The sequence below is a fragment of the Bison bison genome, unplaced genomic scaffold (assembly GCF_000754665.1).
Source record: "Bison bison bison isolate TAMUID 2011002044 unplaced genomic scaffold, Bison_UMD1.0 scf7180017864471, whole genome shotgun sequence".
NCBI classification, from domain to species: domain Eukaryota; kingdom Metazoa; phylum Chordata; class Mammalia; order Artiodactyla; family Bovidae; genus Bison; species Bison bison.
In genome coordinates, this window is record NW_011495032.1 from 27676392 (window position 1) to 27694354 (window position 17963).

Sequence of the window (17963 nt, forward strand, 5' to 3'; positions counted from 1 at the left end):
AAAAATAAACTCAAAATGGATTAAAGATCTAAACGTAAGACCAGAAACTATAAAACTCCTAGAGGAGAACATAGGCAAAACACTCTCTGACATACATCACAGCAGGATCCTCTATGACCCACCTCCCAGAATATTGGAAATAAAAGCAAAAATAAACAAATGGGACCTAATTAACCTTAAAAGCTTCTGCACATCAAAGGAAACTATTAGCAAGGTGAAAAGACAGCCTTCAGAATGGGAGAAAATAATAGCAAATGAAGCAACTGACAAACAACTAATCTCAAAAATATACAAGCAACTCCTACAGCTCAACTCCAGAAAAATAAATGACCCAATCAAAAAATGGGCCAAAGAACTAAATAGACATTTCTCCAAAGAAGACATACAGATGGCTAACAAACACATGAAAAGATGCTCAACATCACTCATTATCAGAGAAATGCAAATCAAAACCACTATGAGGTACCATCTCACACCAGTCAGAATGGCTGCGATCCAAAAGTCTACAAACAATAAATGCTGGAGAGGGTGTGGAGAAAAGGGAACCCTCTTACACTGTTGGTGGGAATGCAAACTAGTACAGCCACTATGGAGAACAGTGTGGAGATTCCTTAAAAAACTGGAAATAGAACTGCCTTATGATCCAGCAATCCCACTGCTGGGCATACACACTGAAGAAACCAGAAGGGAAAGAGACACGTGTACCCCAATGTTCATCGCAGCACTGTTTATAATAGCCAGGACATGGAAGCAACCTAGATGTCCATCAGCAGATGAATGGATAAGAAAGCAGTGGTACATATACACAATGGAGTATTACTCAGCCATTAAAAAGAATACATTTGAATCCGTTCTAATGAGGTGGATGAAACTGGAGCCTATTATACAGAGTGAAGTAAGCCAGAAGGAAAAACACCAATACAATATACTAACGCATATATATGGAATTTAGAAAGATGGTAACAATAACCCTGTGTACGAGACAGCAAAAGAGACAGTGATGTATAGAATAGTCTTATGGACTCTGTGGGAGAGGGAGAGGGTGGGAAGATTTGGGAGAATAGCATTGAAACATGTAAAATATCATGTATGAAACGAGATGCCAGTCCAGGTTCGATGCACGATACTGGATGCTTGGGGCTAGTGCCCTGGGACGACCCAGAGGGAGGAGGGAGGAGGGTTCAGGATGGGGAACACGTGTATACCTGTGGTGGATTCATTTTGATATTTGGTAAAACTAATACAATTATGTAAAGTTTAAAAATAAAATTAAAAAAAAAAAACTAAAAAAAAAAAAAGAATGAAAGCTCAGTGGAGTCTGAGAGAAAGTAGCATAAATTAAAGGTCATTTATCACATTTTATACACTAGAAGACCCATGTTGCTGGGAATGCATAGTTGCCTTTGAACTTAGAGAAGCTTATAAATTTCCAGATAAAAAGAGAAGAAGATGATTCTGCCCTTTCATACTGGGGTGGGCAACATGAACATAGCTGTTACCGTAATTTAATGGTTAACTAGATTTGCCTAAGTTCAAATGCAACCCTACCACCATATGCTCCAACTAGCGCACCATTAATAATAATACCTAGCATATAGGGTTCTAAGGATTGAATCAAGTAATATACACAATGTGATCAATGCAGTTAAGTGATTACAGAGAGAGGGAAAACAAGTGTGTGCTTATTGTCAGCAATCCTGACCATCATCTTTATCATCTCATGCCAGCCATGAGACTTCCTGAGCTTAAATCCTGCCTTCATTGCTCTCACCCTCAGTGAATGCAGGCAAATCAATTGCCTTTAGGGTGCCTCAGTTTCCTCATGTATAAAATGAATAAATTAGTAGTGCCTGCCCCCGGAGCTCTTGTGAGTACAAAAAGAGACAATGGGTATAAAAAGCCTAGCACCATGCCTATGATAAACGTTGAATAAATGTTAGCCATTTTTAAATCATCTTGATATTACTCACGTGTGCCATCTCCCACTCAAAAGCCAGGAAGGCATAATTAGAGTTTATAGGTCCTAGGATCCTGGCTTTATTAAAGCATTTGTCTCCTCAAACTTATCATTTCACTTTTGCTTCAGACCTAGACACTGAGCTAGAGTCTTTTTCTTTGGAGAAGAAGAAATGCACTGGGGATAGACAACTTTTAATGCACTCCTGGATCAGTTAGCTTCTGTTACATAATAAGTAATGACAACATTTCAATAACATACCTCTATAAGCCATTATTTCCCCAATGGCTCTGTACAGTAACTAAAAGGGCTCTGATTGAGGCTGACCTATCTCTATCACACAACAGATCTACAGATCTGCGTGTACTCCACACATTATAACTACACCCTGGGCTCCCAGGCTAGCTGATGTCCAAGACTCACGAAATCTCCTTACGTCTGGTTTCCAAGCTGGCCTACCGTCACTTCTCACACATACTGGTGGCTAAAACAAGTCATATGACTGAATCCATGTTCAATCCAAGGTGTAGAAAAATACAGTCCCCCCACAGCGAGCCTATGACAAAGGTGTGGGTCTAGAGAAGTCGGTGTGGAATTGGGGCCATTCATCCAGTCTATGACTGTCTCCATCAGGCTCAGAAATGCAGAACTGGGAGCAGAAGGGTAGTTGTTGTTCAGTCACTCAGTCATGTCCAACTTTTTGAGACCACATGGACTGTAGCACACCAGGCTTCCCTGTCCTTCACCATTTCCCAGAGTTTGCTCAAATTCATGTCCATTGAGTTGGAGATGCCATCCAACAATCTCATTCTCTGTCACCACCTTCTCCTTCTGCCCTCAATCTTTCCCAACATCAGGGTCTTTCCCAATGAGTCAGCTCTTCACATCAGGTGGCTAAAGTATTGCAGCTTCAACTTCAGCATCAGTCCTTCCAGTGAATATTCAGGGTAGATTTCCTTTTGGATTGACTGATTTGATCTCCTTGCTGTCCAAGGGAATCTTTAGGATTCTTGTCCACCACCACAGTTAGAAAGCATCAGTTTTTCAGCCGTCGGCCTTCTTTATGGAGCAGGAGGAAAATGATAATAGTAATTACAGTAATATTATCAACTAACATTCATTCTGTTTTATGCTTAATATCTGTTGGACCATATAATAAGTATTTTAGGTGGATTCTCTAAATTTATTCTTCACATCCATACTGCATTATTACTATACCATCTTGTCAAGGAGAAATTACAGTTTTCAGTGGTTAGTGCCTCTCCTTTGTTCACAAGGCCAGAAATCACTTAAACCAATGTGTGAACCTAGGCAGTCCGACTTCAGAGTCTGTGCTTTGCTGTCCTGTGATGAAGGCTCTTTGATCTCATCTATTTATATTTCCAGAGATCAGGGGCTGTTGCCCTGGAGTTGTCTTATATCACGTGTATCATCCTTAGCCAGGGCATCTAAACATGTGCTGTATTTAATAATCAGTCTTGGTCATGTTTGTGGATACCAGCTCGGCATTATTCTTATTCCTCATGACAGCTCTATTTACAGAATTTATTCCAAGTAAAATTGAAACTGAAATGAATTTTTGGAAATTAAAAGCAAACATCTTAGCTTTTTTATGGGCAATAACTTCAGCTCAAGCAGATATTGGAGAGCAGGTTTAATATGTATATCCATGTTTGCGTAAGTGAGCATCTCCTTACCTAAGCAATTTCTAACAGGCCTGTTTCTTTGCAGGAAGATTTCACTTTCCATTTATGTAAATTTCTTTCCTGACACTGGTCTGCTGAGTCAGACAATCACACCATTAAAAACTACTGGACAGCATATTTATAGCTGATCTTAAATAGTAAGAGGCATCCATCATGAATTTAGCCTTATTGTGAATGTTTAGTATCCATTTGTCTTGTTTACTTTCTGCAGTGCAGAGGGTGGAGGCCTAAAGCTTTGCTCACAAGAAATCTGATTAACCAGGAAAAAGGAAAGTATATTTCAGTTCTCCTTCTGCTGTTCCAATAATCCACTGTTGCTCCTCAGAAAATTGCCACCTGTTCTGTGATTCAGGATTAGGTCTTAGAAAAATTGTTTGGAGACTTTGTTTCCATCTCTGTTCAAAAGATACACATGTGTCAGACCGCTCTGTCCCTGGGGCAGAGAGAAGATAAGCATGGGGAACATCTACTTTAGCATCTGGCCCAAAGTTTTTTAGGTGAAATCAACAAAATAATCTTTCTGCCAGAGCACTCTCTTTTTCTCCTGGCCCTTCCTACCACGAATTGGTTCTCAAGGTGTTTTCCCCTTTAGGGAAGGTGGAAACGAAACTACTTTGAAAAGTATGACCAAATTCTTCCTGTGGCTTCTCTATGCTGGATTCTCCTGGGGATTTGCCTTGGTGTAAACAAAGATAGGCTACTTCTAACCAGATGTAAAACCCCTGGATAACTGTGACTATAATTAAGGGCCTTTTTTTTTTTTTCCTTAACTTTTTATTTTGTTTTATCCTAGATGGCGCTAGTTGTAAAGAACCCACCTGCTAATGCAAGAGCATAAGAGACATGGGTTCAATCCCTGGTTGGGGAAGAACCCCTGGAGAAGGGCATGGCAACCCACTCCAGTATTCTTGCCTAGAGAATCCCATGGACAGAGGAGCATGGTGGGCTACAGTCCATAGGGGGTCACAGAGTCAAACACGACTGAAGTGACTTAGTACATAGCACAATAGCTGGTTAACAATGTTGTGACAGTTTCAGGTGACCTGCAAAGGGGCTCACCCATACATATAACAAGAGCCTCTTTCTTTTTACCCTCTTACCTCTCTGGCTGTTGCTTTCTATCATTCCGTCTCTCATTTGTGTCATTTCTAAGAGATGTAGTCTGTGAAGTCACTTGTAGACCCCTCGGAAGCATCCTTTTGAGCTATTCTTTTCAATGTATAGCCAAAGTGACCACTGACCATAACAGCCAAACATAGCTTAGAGTGTTGCTACTGCACTGCTTAAACAGTGAAAGTGTGAAAGTGAAAATGTTAGGCGCTCAGTCGTGTCTGACTCTTTTGTGACCCCATGGACTATAGCCCACCAAGTTCCTCTATCCATGGAATTTTCAAGGCAAGAATACTGAAGTGGGTAGCCATTCCCTTCTCTAAGGGATCTTCCCGACCCAGGGATCAAAGCCAGGGCACCTGCATTGCAGGCAGATTTTTTACCATCTGAGCCACCAGTAACATGCCTTAAATGTTTGAAATTCAATTTTAGTTTCTGTCATTCTTCCTGGGCATTTGCCCCTGAAGTGTAGTATAATTGCTTCCAGGGCCAAATATATACTAGATACAAGTTTGCATGTTGTATGTTTTATATAAACATACATTTATACATACATACATACATATATAGTATACATACATCTCATGAACTGAGAACTATGAGTGGAATGTAATTAGGATTTCATGCTTTTCTAAAATTTCATTCTTGTGACTGGAATTTGAATATTGTGTTGTTATTACTGGTAAATTAAACAAAATATTATCTTTGTACAGTTAGAAAAATTAATAACTTAAGAAAAAGACTATCCCAAAATCTACATAAAAATGAGCTTTTCCTTTTTCCAGAGAAGCACATATAAAGTCTGGATAATCAGTTTGAAGACCTCACATACATTCACCCTCATTTGCTAAACATTTTGAACTCAGAGATGAGTTTTCTTTTCCTTTGCTTTTGATATACTCTGTTAATTGAATTTTTTTAGAGAAAATACATTTTTAAATCTATTCAATTCAGTTCAGTTCAGTTCAGTTGCTCAGTCATGTCTGACTCTTTGCAACCCCAGGAATCACAGCACGCCAGGCCTCCCTGTCCATCACCAACTCCCGCAGTTCACTCAAACTCACGTCCATCAAGTCGGTGATGCCATCTAGCCATCTCATCCTCTGTCGTCCCCTTTTCCTCCTGCCCCCAATCCCTCCCAGTATCAGAGTCTTTTCCAATGAGTCAACTCTTCGCATGAGGTGGCCAAAGTACTGGAGTTTCAGCTTTAGCATCATTCCTTCCAAAGAACACCCAGGGCTGATGTCGTTTAGAATGGACTGGTTGGATCTCCTTGCAGTCCAAGGGACTCTCAAGAGTAGACTATACTAAATCTGCTTTGTTTTCTTCTATCATAAAAATTAATTACTTTTAGAAAATATATAACTAAAATGGTGATATTTTTAAAAATTCATGTAGAATATTAAAATCCTTTATTAGAAAGAATAAAAATTCCATACAGTCTGTTCTATCAATACTAATTGTGAAAGATTTCTTTTTATTTGAATATTTAATGTGTTCTATTGAAATTTTGAAACAATAATGCAAAAATTAAAATTTAAAGGAAGCTTTTGCTAAGGGAAAAATGTCATATATCAGGTAGATTATTTAAGGGCTCTTAAAGAGAACGAATTTAAGAATACCTGTTATTCTCTAGAAAATTAATTAGCCAGGTTTGTGCTTAATAAATACTACTTGATGATGATGAAATTAAATGAAAGAAAAATGCCTGACATAGCTAATTGCAAATGCATGCACTCAGAATATGAAATAGACATAATTTAAGTAATTTGATTCTTGTGTGGTTAGGAAATCTGGAATACAACCTCTGCAGAGGTTGCCTGATGCAGAATTGCAGGATCTATACCATTTCATAATAGGTTAAAAAATTTAACTAATACAAGCAATCCCTCTATTATAAAATGACCTAATTATGAATTTTGGGAGATAATATGCACAGTTCTAGAATTTATGGGAATACAATGTTTGATCCTGAATATCCATGTCTCTTTGTTATGGGGAATGTTGGTTGAATAGCATCTAACCTACTTAAAAGGAGTCCGGTAGGAGTTCCTAGCAGAAGTAATTTCTACCTCCAATTTCTGCTCGTGTCTATAAATCATGTGGTGGATCTATAATTAATGAGTTCAAAGGGAGATAAAAAGGATAGCATTTTAAGCAACACGAATGTTAAATGATTTCTTCAGCTATCCATTTTTCTTAAAATTGATATTGTTTTTTACTGGAAGAGAACTGTTAAGATCATTACCTATAGTCGTGTCTTCCAGGTTTCTACCTCTTACCAAAAACACCATACAATCTGGGTATAAACAGCTTCATTGCAAATCCTCAACTGTTAGAAGCCAAACTCTAATATTTCATACTCACCACAAAAGTGTGATATTCTATGAACAAGTAAAAGCAGGAATTCTGCCTGGAAAAATTCACCATCACTATAAGAACTCTGCTTTAAAAAATAAAACAAGTAATTTAAACAACAAAAAAAAGAATTATCAACTATGTTATGCCATGTATTTTAAATACATTTCCTTTTTTAGGGAAAAAACGCCCAAAATGTTAATATGCGTTAATTAATACACTCAAGCTTATCATTTATGGGTTTTCTGCAGTAGTAAGTATTTTATAGAGATATAACATTACTTTAAAATTTTCATAATACCAGTATCAATCATTGTTTTTCTTGCTAAGTTTTATCATTTTCAGATATTTATTTTATTGATGGAAATGCAAATACATTTGTATCATCTGGATAAACTTTTAGAACTCTAGGTCTTTTTGATGTGTACTTTGAATTCTATTATTGTCTTCAGAGGCTTAAAAAAATATGTTTTTAGACCTAATCAAAAATGAAATTATTATCTACAAAAGTTGATATAACATGATCATGTTACTTTGACTCTGTAAATAGTATCTTTTACCTGAAAACCTATATTCACCTATATTGTGGGTATTTATAAGAGATATTAAGTTCATAATGTGGTCAGAGTTTTGGTCTAAGCATTCTGCTCTGGGTCCATTTTTTTAAGAAACCAGATTTTTAGCAATCTTAGCACAAGCAAGAACAGAGCTTTCTTCTTCTTCTTCTTCAAGTGAATAAATAAGATCCTTTCGTTAAGTTGAAAAGGCTTCTTAGATTCTAATCTAGTTAGGCATTCATGCAGAATCTTCTTGATGCATACAACCCATTCACCTTAATAAGCTTCTATTATCCAATTTTCTAGGCCAAACTAAACTGAAAACAGAAAATCAGGAAGGAGATAGGAAGGGATAGAGAAGAAGCTGAAAGGACAAGAAACAGAAAAAATGTAAAACAAGCACTGCTGCTGCTGCTGCTAAGTCGCTTCCGTCGTGTCCGACTCTGTGCGACCCCAGAGATGGCAGCCCACCAGGCTTCCCCATCCCTGGGATTCTCCAGGCAAGAACACTGGAGTGGGTTGCCATTTCCTTCTCCAATGCATGAAAGTGAAAAGTGAAAGTGAACTCACTCAGTCAGTCATGTCCAACTCTGTGCGACCCCATAGACAGCAGCCCACCAGGCCTCCGTCCATGGGATTTTCCAGGCAAGAGTACTGGAGTGGGTTGCCATTGCCTTCTCCAAAACAAGCACAGATTGCTGCAAAGTAGACGAAGGAATACTAGTGAGGCCTCTTCAGTCAGTGCTTCTGAAACTTCTTACTAAGGAAACTGTAAAATTCACTCATGACTACAGTGAAAGCTGTAAATTGCAATACGTTTATTTATATCCCATATGTTTCCAGTAGGTCTTTAAAAGAAAAGAATTATAATACATTATATCAAAATGGTTTAGATTATATATATTCTGAGGTTCTAAAAATACTCTTCAGTTATCTTTAATTAAACAAGAAGTCTCACATGCCACAGATGCTGAATAAATGGTACATTGCTGGAACTTCACTCATTTGCTACATAAAATGGAGTGAGGCTCTTAAGATAATAACTGAATTAGATAAACTTAAAATTTTGCAAGAGCTAAATAAGAGGATACTGAGCCAGTACACCGGAGAAGGCAATGGCACCCCACTCCAGTACTCTTGCTGGAAAGTCCATGGATGGAGGAGCCTGGTGGGCTGCCGTCTATGGGGTCACCCAGAGTTGGACACGACTGAAGTGACTTAGCAACAGTAGCAGCAGCAGAGCCACTACACAGACAGTGATCAAGCTTCACTTTTAGAATATAAAGTTTCTCTGAGCATGTGCCAGTATAGCCAAGCCAGCCTGGGCTCAGGAATTGCTCATAATTAGTTTGTATATTATTGAATTTGTCCATTGGAGATGAAACTTACACCAGGTCAAAGCACCTGATGAAAGATGTTTCTAGTGATTCCGTTTAACAAGGATTTCTACAACATCTACAGCTACCATAAGTTATTCAATATGTAATAGAATGGATACAGGAAACAGAAAGACTCATTCCGTAGTACAGGAAGCTGGTAGCATAATAAACACATAAAAAACTGTGTCTAGATTAGTCCAATGAAAGAGCCTTGCAAGCCACATTAGAACATCTGCCTTACTGGTTTCCCCAGGGAAGGAAAAAAATAATCTTCTGCCCTTGTTTTTAAGTATTCATCTTTAGTTTTGGAAAAATGTTAAGTGTTTATTTTGAGGTCAAAATAAAAACTAATTTCATACTATTAAAAAAAAAACTCAAATATGGTAAGGACTGTGGTAGACCTTCTGTCAAAGAATGTTCAAACTACTGTACAATTACACTCATTTCACATGCTAGCAAGGTAATACTCAAAATCTTCCAAGGCAGGCTTCAATAGTTCTTGAACAAAGAATTTCCAGATGTACAAGCTGGATTTAGCAAAGGCAGAAAAGCCAGAGATCAAATTGCCAGTATCCATTAGATCACAGAAAAAGCAAGAGAATTTCAGAACAACATCTACTTCTGCTTCACTGACTACAGCAAAGCTTTTGACTGTGTGAATTACCACAAACTGTGTAAAATGCTTCAAGAGATGGGAATACCAGACCACCTTACCTGCCTCCTGAGAAACCTGTATGCAGGTCAAGAAGCAACAGTTAGAACTGGACATGGAACAACAGACTGGTTGCCAATTGGGAAAGCAGTACATCAAGGCTGTATATTGTCACCCTGCTTATTTAACTTATGTTGAATAAGTACATCATGTGAAATGCAAGGCTGGATGAATCACAAGCTGGAATCAAGATTGCCGGGAGAAATATCAATAACCTCAGATATGCAGATGATTCCACCCTATGGCAGAAAGCTTAGAGGAACTAAAGAGCCTCTTGATGAAGGTGAAAGAGGAGAGTGAAAAAGATGGCTTAAAACTCAACATTCAAAATACGAAGATCATGACATCTGGTCCCATTATTTCATGGCAAATAGATGGGGGAACAATGGAAAGAGTGACGGACTTCATTTTCTTGGGCTCCAAAATCACTGCAGATGGTGACTGCAGCCATGAAATTAAAATACACTGGCTCCTTGCAAGAAAAGCTATGACAAACCTAGACAGCGTACTAAAAAGCAGAGACATTACTTTACAGACAAAGGTCCATATAGTCAAAACTATGGTTTGTCCTGTAGACATGTATGGATGTGAGAGTTGGACCAAAAAGAAGGCTGAGCACTGAAGAATTGATGCATTTGAACTTGGAGAAGATTCTTAAGAGTTTCTTGGACTTCTAGCAGATCAAACCAGTCAGTCCTAAAGGAAATCAACCCTGAGTATTCATTGGAAGGACTGATGCTGAAGCTGAGGCTCCAATACACTTTGGCTACCTGAATCAAAGAGCCAACTCATTGGAAAAGACCCTGACGCTGGGAAAGATTGAACTCAGGAGGAAAAGGGGGTGACAGAGGATGAGATGGTCTGATGGCATCACCAACTCAATGGACATGAATTTGAGCATTTGGGAAATGGTGAAGGACAGGGAAAACTAGCATGCTGCAGTCCATGGAATCACCAAGAGCTGGACACAATTGAGGAACTGAACAACAACAACAAATGGTAGACAAAAATAAAAGTAATCATAGGTGTTGAGATGGAACAATTCTGCCTGAGGGGAAGAAAGTGGAAGGCAGTTGCTGAGCCTTATTTTGAAGGATTGATATAGAACCAGTGAGCAGGAATGCAAAGGGCATTTTGGAGCAAAGGAAAAGTTTGGACCACGTCACCATAGTGTGTACACCAGAGCGCAATGTATTGCGTCTGGAAAATAGAGCTCTTATTTTTGAAGAACGGTGCCATTTGTATTGGTTGAAATTGTGTTAGGACAGATGAAGTAAAACATTGACTAATGTACATAGGTGCCCTTCAAGACAAGAATTCACATGCTTCTGGTCTTACCAACTTTATTCCTTTTCTTTACTTTAAAAACTATACTTTAAAATCTTGATTTATTCTTTTCCTTTCATTGTTATTGTTTGAAAATGAAATTAAATTATTTCAGTCTGGAATACAAGGCTCTTTCTAGGTTGGATTTTTTTCCAAAAAATACAGTGAGCAGATGTTATCATGGAGTGATTTTAACATCTTGGGAAACATTTGTTCAGGACAGTCCTTTTCCTCAGTCAGGTGCCGTCTTGCCTGGAGTCCCGCTCTACTCCAAGGAAATGCTGCTATGTAGCCTGAAGTCAGGGTTTGGGTTTTGGGCCCGGAGTGTTGATGTCCCTGAAGGCTTCACCAGGGACCCTATTAGAATCAGGCACAGGAAGGAGTCAACATCCGGTCATGATTAATCCTCTCACCCTGGCCTAAGTCCTGATCCTTGGTTTCTTCTTTTCTAAAAGGGGACCTGTGGTCCCCAGTGTACAGGATAGTTAGAAGTATTAAACTGTCTAGTGCATATAGACAAAGGGTTTAGCAAAAGAACTGCACAAAGGAGGAACTCATTAAATAATTATATTCATTAATCACTGTAGTGAAAGAAGGTGAAAGTGAAGTCACTCAGTGGTATCCGACTGTTTGCAACCCATGGACTGTAGCCTGCACCAGGCTTCTCCGTCCATGGGATTCTCCAGGCAAGAGTACTGGAGTGGGTTGCCATTTCCTCCTCCAGGGGATCTTCCTGACCCAGGGATCAAACCTGGGTCTCCCGCATTACAGGCAGATGCTTTACCCTCTGAGCCACCAGGGAAGCTATCGGGCTTTCCCAATAACTGTAGAACCTTTAATCATCTCTAGAAGCAACATAGCACAGTGGAAATGTATCTGACTCAGACAGGTGGACCTGGCTTTAACAGTCACTTCATTTCCCTGAGCCTCCATTATTATATCTCTAAGTGGAGTGTGCTGCTTGTATCACAGGTTTGTTTTGAGAAATGAGAACATATGCAAGATATTTGCACAAGGACTGCCCTGTATTAGGTGTTCAATAAAAAGAGATATGAACTTCCTAGGTGGCACTAGTGGTAAAGACCCTGTGTGCTAATACAGGAGACATAAGAGGCACAGGTTCAAAACTGTCAAGAAGATCCCCTGGAGTAGGAAATGGCAATCCACTCCAGTACTCTTGCCTGGAGAATCCCTTGAGCAGAGGAGCCTGGTATGCTACAGTTGATAGGGTCACTGTGAGTCGGACACAACTGACGTGATTTAGCACAGCATAGCTAAGAGTCGGACGTGACTGAGTGACTTCACTTTCACTTTTCACTTTCATGCATTGGAGAAGGAAATGGCAACCTGCTCCAGTGTTCTTGCCTGGAGAATCCCAGGGACAGCGGAGCCTCGTGAGCTGCCGTCTATGGGGTCGCACAGAGTCGGACATGACTGAAACGACTTAGCAGCAGCAGCACAGAAAGGAGATATAACACTCAAACATCTTGTCTCCCAGTCCAGTCTCCCTCCCCCTGAATTAGAACCTGGTTAGGGCTGATGAGACTTGAAATCTCCCCAGGACATGGAGAAGACCTAAATCTTATACCAGTTTTTATTTGTCCTAATGTACCCAGAGGAAATTTTTGTCTATTTTTATTCTGTTCTCTTTCCTCTTTTTCTTATTTTTCTTCTGCTTTGGGAATTTCCTTTACTTCCTCCTAGCTTAAGGATAGATAAGAGTTGATTACAGGGGTTGCAAAAAGTAAGTGATGTAGTTGTGGGTCTTTTGGTTAGGGGTCTGATGGTCATAAAGTAGAAAGAAAAACGTCTTTGTTCAGACTGCTAAAAGAAACTTCCATAAATTGGGTAGCTTTTAAATGGCAGCAGTTTATCCCTCACAGTTCTTGAGTCTGAAGTTCAAGATCAAGGTGCTGCAGAATCCATCTGGTGAGAGGTGCTTAATAGTCAGCTGTCTTTTTCTTGCTGTAACCCTAGATGGCAGAGAGGACAAGATATCTGTCTCAGGACTCTTTTATAAGGGCGCTAATTACCTTCCAAATGCCCCCTAATATCTTCATGTTGGGGGTTAGGATTTCAACATATGAATTTGAGGAAAACACATTCAGTCCATAGCAGAAAGGGCATTGGCTTTTCCTTTAGCAAAGGAAAGAGTGATCCAGATTAGGATAAAATAAATATCCTAGAATTACTGGGTAACATACCTGGATAGTTGAAATCAGTCATGTAAAATCAGTTGAGGAGAGTCACTATTCTCATGCTGAAGTACATACTTAAACATAATACTGAAAGAAAAAAATAAGACCGTAAAAAGCTACTTTCTTGGTAAAAAACCACTGCAAAGTGGAATTGTCATTGTTGTTGTTTAGTCTCTAAGTGGTGCCTAACTCTTTCGTGACCCCATAGACTGTTGCTTGACTGGCTCCTCTGTCCATGGGATTTCCCAGGCAAGAATACTGGAGTGGATTGCCAGTTCCTTCTCCAGGAGATTTTCCCAACTCAGGAACTGAACCCTCATCTCCTGCATTGGCAGGCAGATTCTTTACACCAAGCCACCGGGGAAGTCCCACAAAGCAGAACAGACATATGCAATTGTGATCTTTGCTGAGTTTGAGTAATGAGCTCTTAACTAAATTGACTTCATTTTAAATGAAGACTAGACATGGATACACAGTGTGTGTGTGTGTGTGTGTGTGTGTGTGTAGCTAGGTAGGTAAACAGTCCCCCACCCTTCCTGTCTCCACATCTTCTATAGTCTGACTCTGGCTTTCATATATAAGGTTCTCTTCCAGGAGACATCTGGTGTCATATTGTTCTGTCTGGATTTGAACGTCTTTTTTCTTGAAGCATGATCCCTTGAGGGACTAGTCATTGTCATCTATTAGAACACAGAATGGGTAGTGAATAGGGAGTGCTGAGAAGTCAGGCCTTGAACTATTTAATCCAGCTCTGACCTTAACTAGCTGAGCAAGTTCGAATCTATGTGGAAGTACCTTCTCTGTAGAAGAGGTATTCAGTAAATGGTTTCTTATCCTCTATGTGCATCACATTATTTATCTATAAACGGAAGCAGTTGGACAAGATAATCTCTAAGGACCCTTCCAGTTCTTAATTCTAAGATTATCTTCTCAATGTTAGGACAATGTGGTGCTTACTGGCACCACCATTAATGAAATTACCCATCATTTATCTTATAAAGGGAAAGCAAAAACCAATACCAACAAGCCAGCTAAGCCTTAAAAGGAGAGTATGTGGATTTTTTATCATACCCGCAGCTCTGCAGTGATGCTTGCGATGAATGTGAATGTCTTAACAAAAAAAAAAAAAGTTGCCCTGGGGTGACCTGACTTGCCTTATTGTTTGGACTTGGATACAGCAAACACATTCTACTTTAGTGTAGTTATGTATGCTTGAGACTCAGAATATAGCTGAAAATAAAAGTCTGTACTTAATACTTGTTGGTAAGAGATTATCCTACAAAAAAACATTTTTTTTTCCATCCCCTTATCTTTTATTTACCTCTTCACTCAGACCTTGCCTCATACTCCACAGAGAAGGTTCGCAGGAGGTTACCAGGTGGCTCTCACTCAGATTTCATTCCCTCAATTCTACAAGTACCCATTAAGTTTCAATCTTTATCTTTCTTCTTCCTGTCATAGAGGATGAGGTGTCCTGCCAAGACTAAGCGTCTACAGGTCCAGTACTCGACCTCATTTCCTGTTCACGGGGCTAGGATCCTGATCCAACTTTTGTGCTTCCTCCCCATCTTTAAAAACCACACATCTGTTTCCAGTCCTCCCCAAAACATTTTTAGTGACCCTCCCAACTGCCTGTGAAAGGTCCAGCCCAGAGTCCTGCTTCCATTAAATGCCACAACAGAAGAGCATAATTCCTAGAGTAAACTGTCTCACTTCACTTATACACAGCCATTAAAGTGGCTTCCGTTTGACCCCATTTCGTGTAGCCTTAATCTTATCCTTTACGTGCCTCTCTCACCATTAGATAACAGAAATGAAGCGATTTCTTTTGTGTTTGGCCTTTCCTGTAAATCTCATTTCCAGATTTGCTCCAAATTATGGGAAAGATTAAGTGGAATGGGAAAACGAGAGGAAGGCAGAAGACATTAGGCTCTGTTGAGGCAGGGCAGTCAAGTTTTACAGCTTGATTTTACCCCTGGTGAAACCGAGAGGGCGTGGCCTCCACCATCCACGGGCTGACACCCTCTGCAACAGGAGGCGTGGGCAGTGCATCCCCACGAGGGCATCCATGCCCCATAACAGCTCTCGTCACTCTCCCCCTTTCCCCAGCTGTCAGCAGAGGAACTTCCTCTGACCACTGCTGCTGCATTAGTCAAAGTTTGTCAACTTGTCCACAGGATTTCTCTCCCAAATCTGTATGGCTGCCCTATTGTTCATTATATGTCTGGTTTTCTCATTTCTTAGGAAAGTTCTTTTTTCATTTTACATTTCATTCTGTTCCTTTGAACATGGGTCCCAGATACTTCTAACTGCAAAAAGTTGAATACTCCCCTCCACCTGTTTTAGTGTGTACAACTGTAGTCTAGAGATGAATAGTCAAGGAAGCCCTAGTACAGAAACTGAGAAGAACCAAGGTTCATGAAAACTGAACTTAGGTCAGTTTTTCTCTGACTCTCTTTTGTGACCTGCGGCACCTAACATCACTTTCCTGCCTCAGTTTCCTTATTTGTAAAATGTGAGCAAAAGCATTAATCTGTCGAGCTTCTTGAGTTCTATAAGAGCTATAGATAATTCATGGAAGAACTACCATGCTCACCAACTGTTATTTCTGCTAAATGTATTAGCAGCAGCACCAGCATCATGACATTCCTAAAACTGCATCTGTGCCTCACAGCAAGAACTTCCTATCTTAGAAACAGGTATAACCCATGTCCCTAATCAGACTGTCAGTATTTAAGCATGTTTTCTCCCAGACTGTCTGTTGGGGGAGAAGGGTGTACTGTGATCCCCAGAAGTTCTTTTGCAGGTAGAGATGGTGTCCCAGTGTGTTCAGCTACCACCATCGACTCCAGGGACATTTCTAGCTGAAGATGACTAGTACCTAGAGGTGATTTAGACTAGAATCTGGGCCGCTTATCCATGTGCCAAACTTCCCAGTTCTCTGTGGTACGTGGTGTTTCTTCCTGAAGGTGCTGGGTGAAAGTGCTTCTCAGTCAGAGACTCCTCACAAAAGGCTTGACAGTCCCCTTTGTCAAGACTTTCCTCTAGAAGACATGGTACCAGATTGGACCTGCATTACACACCTCTGCATCCTTTTGCAGACTAGCAACTTTTTGTTGCGTTAGAGAAAATAACGTGAGAATTTTTTTTCACAGCACTATTCAATAGAGCTAGCTATGAGATCCATTACTATTGTCAAGCACATAACATTTAAGCATGGTGTCTCTCTGTGACTGAAAAGGCAAGCAATATGGCCACTGTCTGTTGCTTCTAAATCCCCTTTCCTTGAGTCAGCAACATGGTAGCTTCCAGAGCAAATGGCAGAATCAGGTTAGCCTAGCACACTTGCCAAAGGTTTCGGTAAGAGATATTATACAAATGTCTAAGTTATTGTAGTTCTGGACTCCATGATTTCTAAAAGTCACTTTCACACAATTCATTATTATTAATATTTGTGACTATTTGATAAAATCCAGAACCTTTTTCTGCTGTGGAAAATAAATCATCCCTAATAGCTGAATTTTTTTCTTTATTTTAAGCGTGAACTTTTGCCTGACAGTCACATGGCATCACATGCTTTTCTCTGCTTACTACTGTTTTTCTTACCTCCACCCTAGGATGGCCGTCTGCGGATGAATGACCAGCTGATTGCGGTTAATGGGGAATCTCTTCTGGGAAAGTCCAACCACGAAGCTATGGAAACACTTAGACGATCCATGTCCATGGAAGGAAACATCCGAGGGATGATCCAGTTGGTGATTCTGAGGAGGCCAGAGAGACCAATGGAGGTGATGCAATTTGTTATTTCCCTGTGCAAACTGCCCAAATGGCCACCAGAAAACTCACACTTCCATCACTAGTATGGTAGCTAAGCTCATACTGGTTTCTGAAATTAGAAAAATATGCACCTAGAGGCGCTGTGATGGAATTATGTGGCAAATAGGTGGTTATATATTTTAGGTGTAACTAGAAATATAAAAATGTACATATAAATTAAGTCATGTATCCAGTATAACAGGTCCATAATTTCTAATTTTTCCCCAGAAATTCCTAGAGCTCTGGACTTTATGAATTATACTTTATTCAGATTAGGAACTTTAAAGCATATAACATGCTTATATACTTTTTGGATGATGTGCTAGCATTGTCCATACCTTATTAGGTTCCTAATAAGATGTCTATAATGCTTACTGTGAAGATCATTATAATGCAATTAGCTCTCTGTATTCTTCCCTACAATGTGTGCTTGGGTAATACACATCTGGGGCTTCCCTTGTGGTTCAGTGATAAGAATCTGCCTGCCAATGCAGGAGCCATGGGTTCAGTCCCTGGGTTGGGAAGATCCCATGGAGATCATGGCAACCCACTCCAGTATTCTTGCCGGGAAAATTCCATGAACAGGGAAGCCTGGTGGGCTACAGTCCATGAGGACTCAAAATAGTCAGATAAGACTTAGCCACTAAACAACAACAAATACAGATCTGCAACTTAACTAATTTAAAATTTGATGTATTAAACAAGCTTCTTGTTTCATATTATTCAGTTCAATTCAATTCAGTCGCTCAGTCGTGTCTGACTCTTTGTGACCCCATGAATCACAGCATGCCAGGCCTCCCTGTCCATCACCAACTCCTGGAGTTCACTCAAACTCAAGTCCATC

At 39.8% G+C, this 17963-nt stretch overlaps 1 protein-coding gene across 2 annotated transcripts in view; it reads left to right on the forward strand.

Moving 5' to 3' along the window:
* The window catches only part of PARD3B (par-3 family cell polarity regulator beta), a 1088076-nt gene that overhangs the window by 611825 nt on the left and 458288 nt on the right, over positions 1 to 17963 (forward strand). For both annotated transcript variants that reach the window (XM_010861024.1, XM_010861023.1), the window contains one exon: positions 16921 to 17091. In XM_010861024.1, the coding sequence (XP_010859326.1) occupies positions 16921 to 17091 (171 nt within the window). The remainder of the gene's footprint in view (positions 1 to 16920; positions 17092 to 17963) is intronic.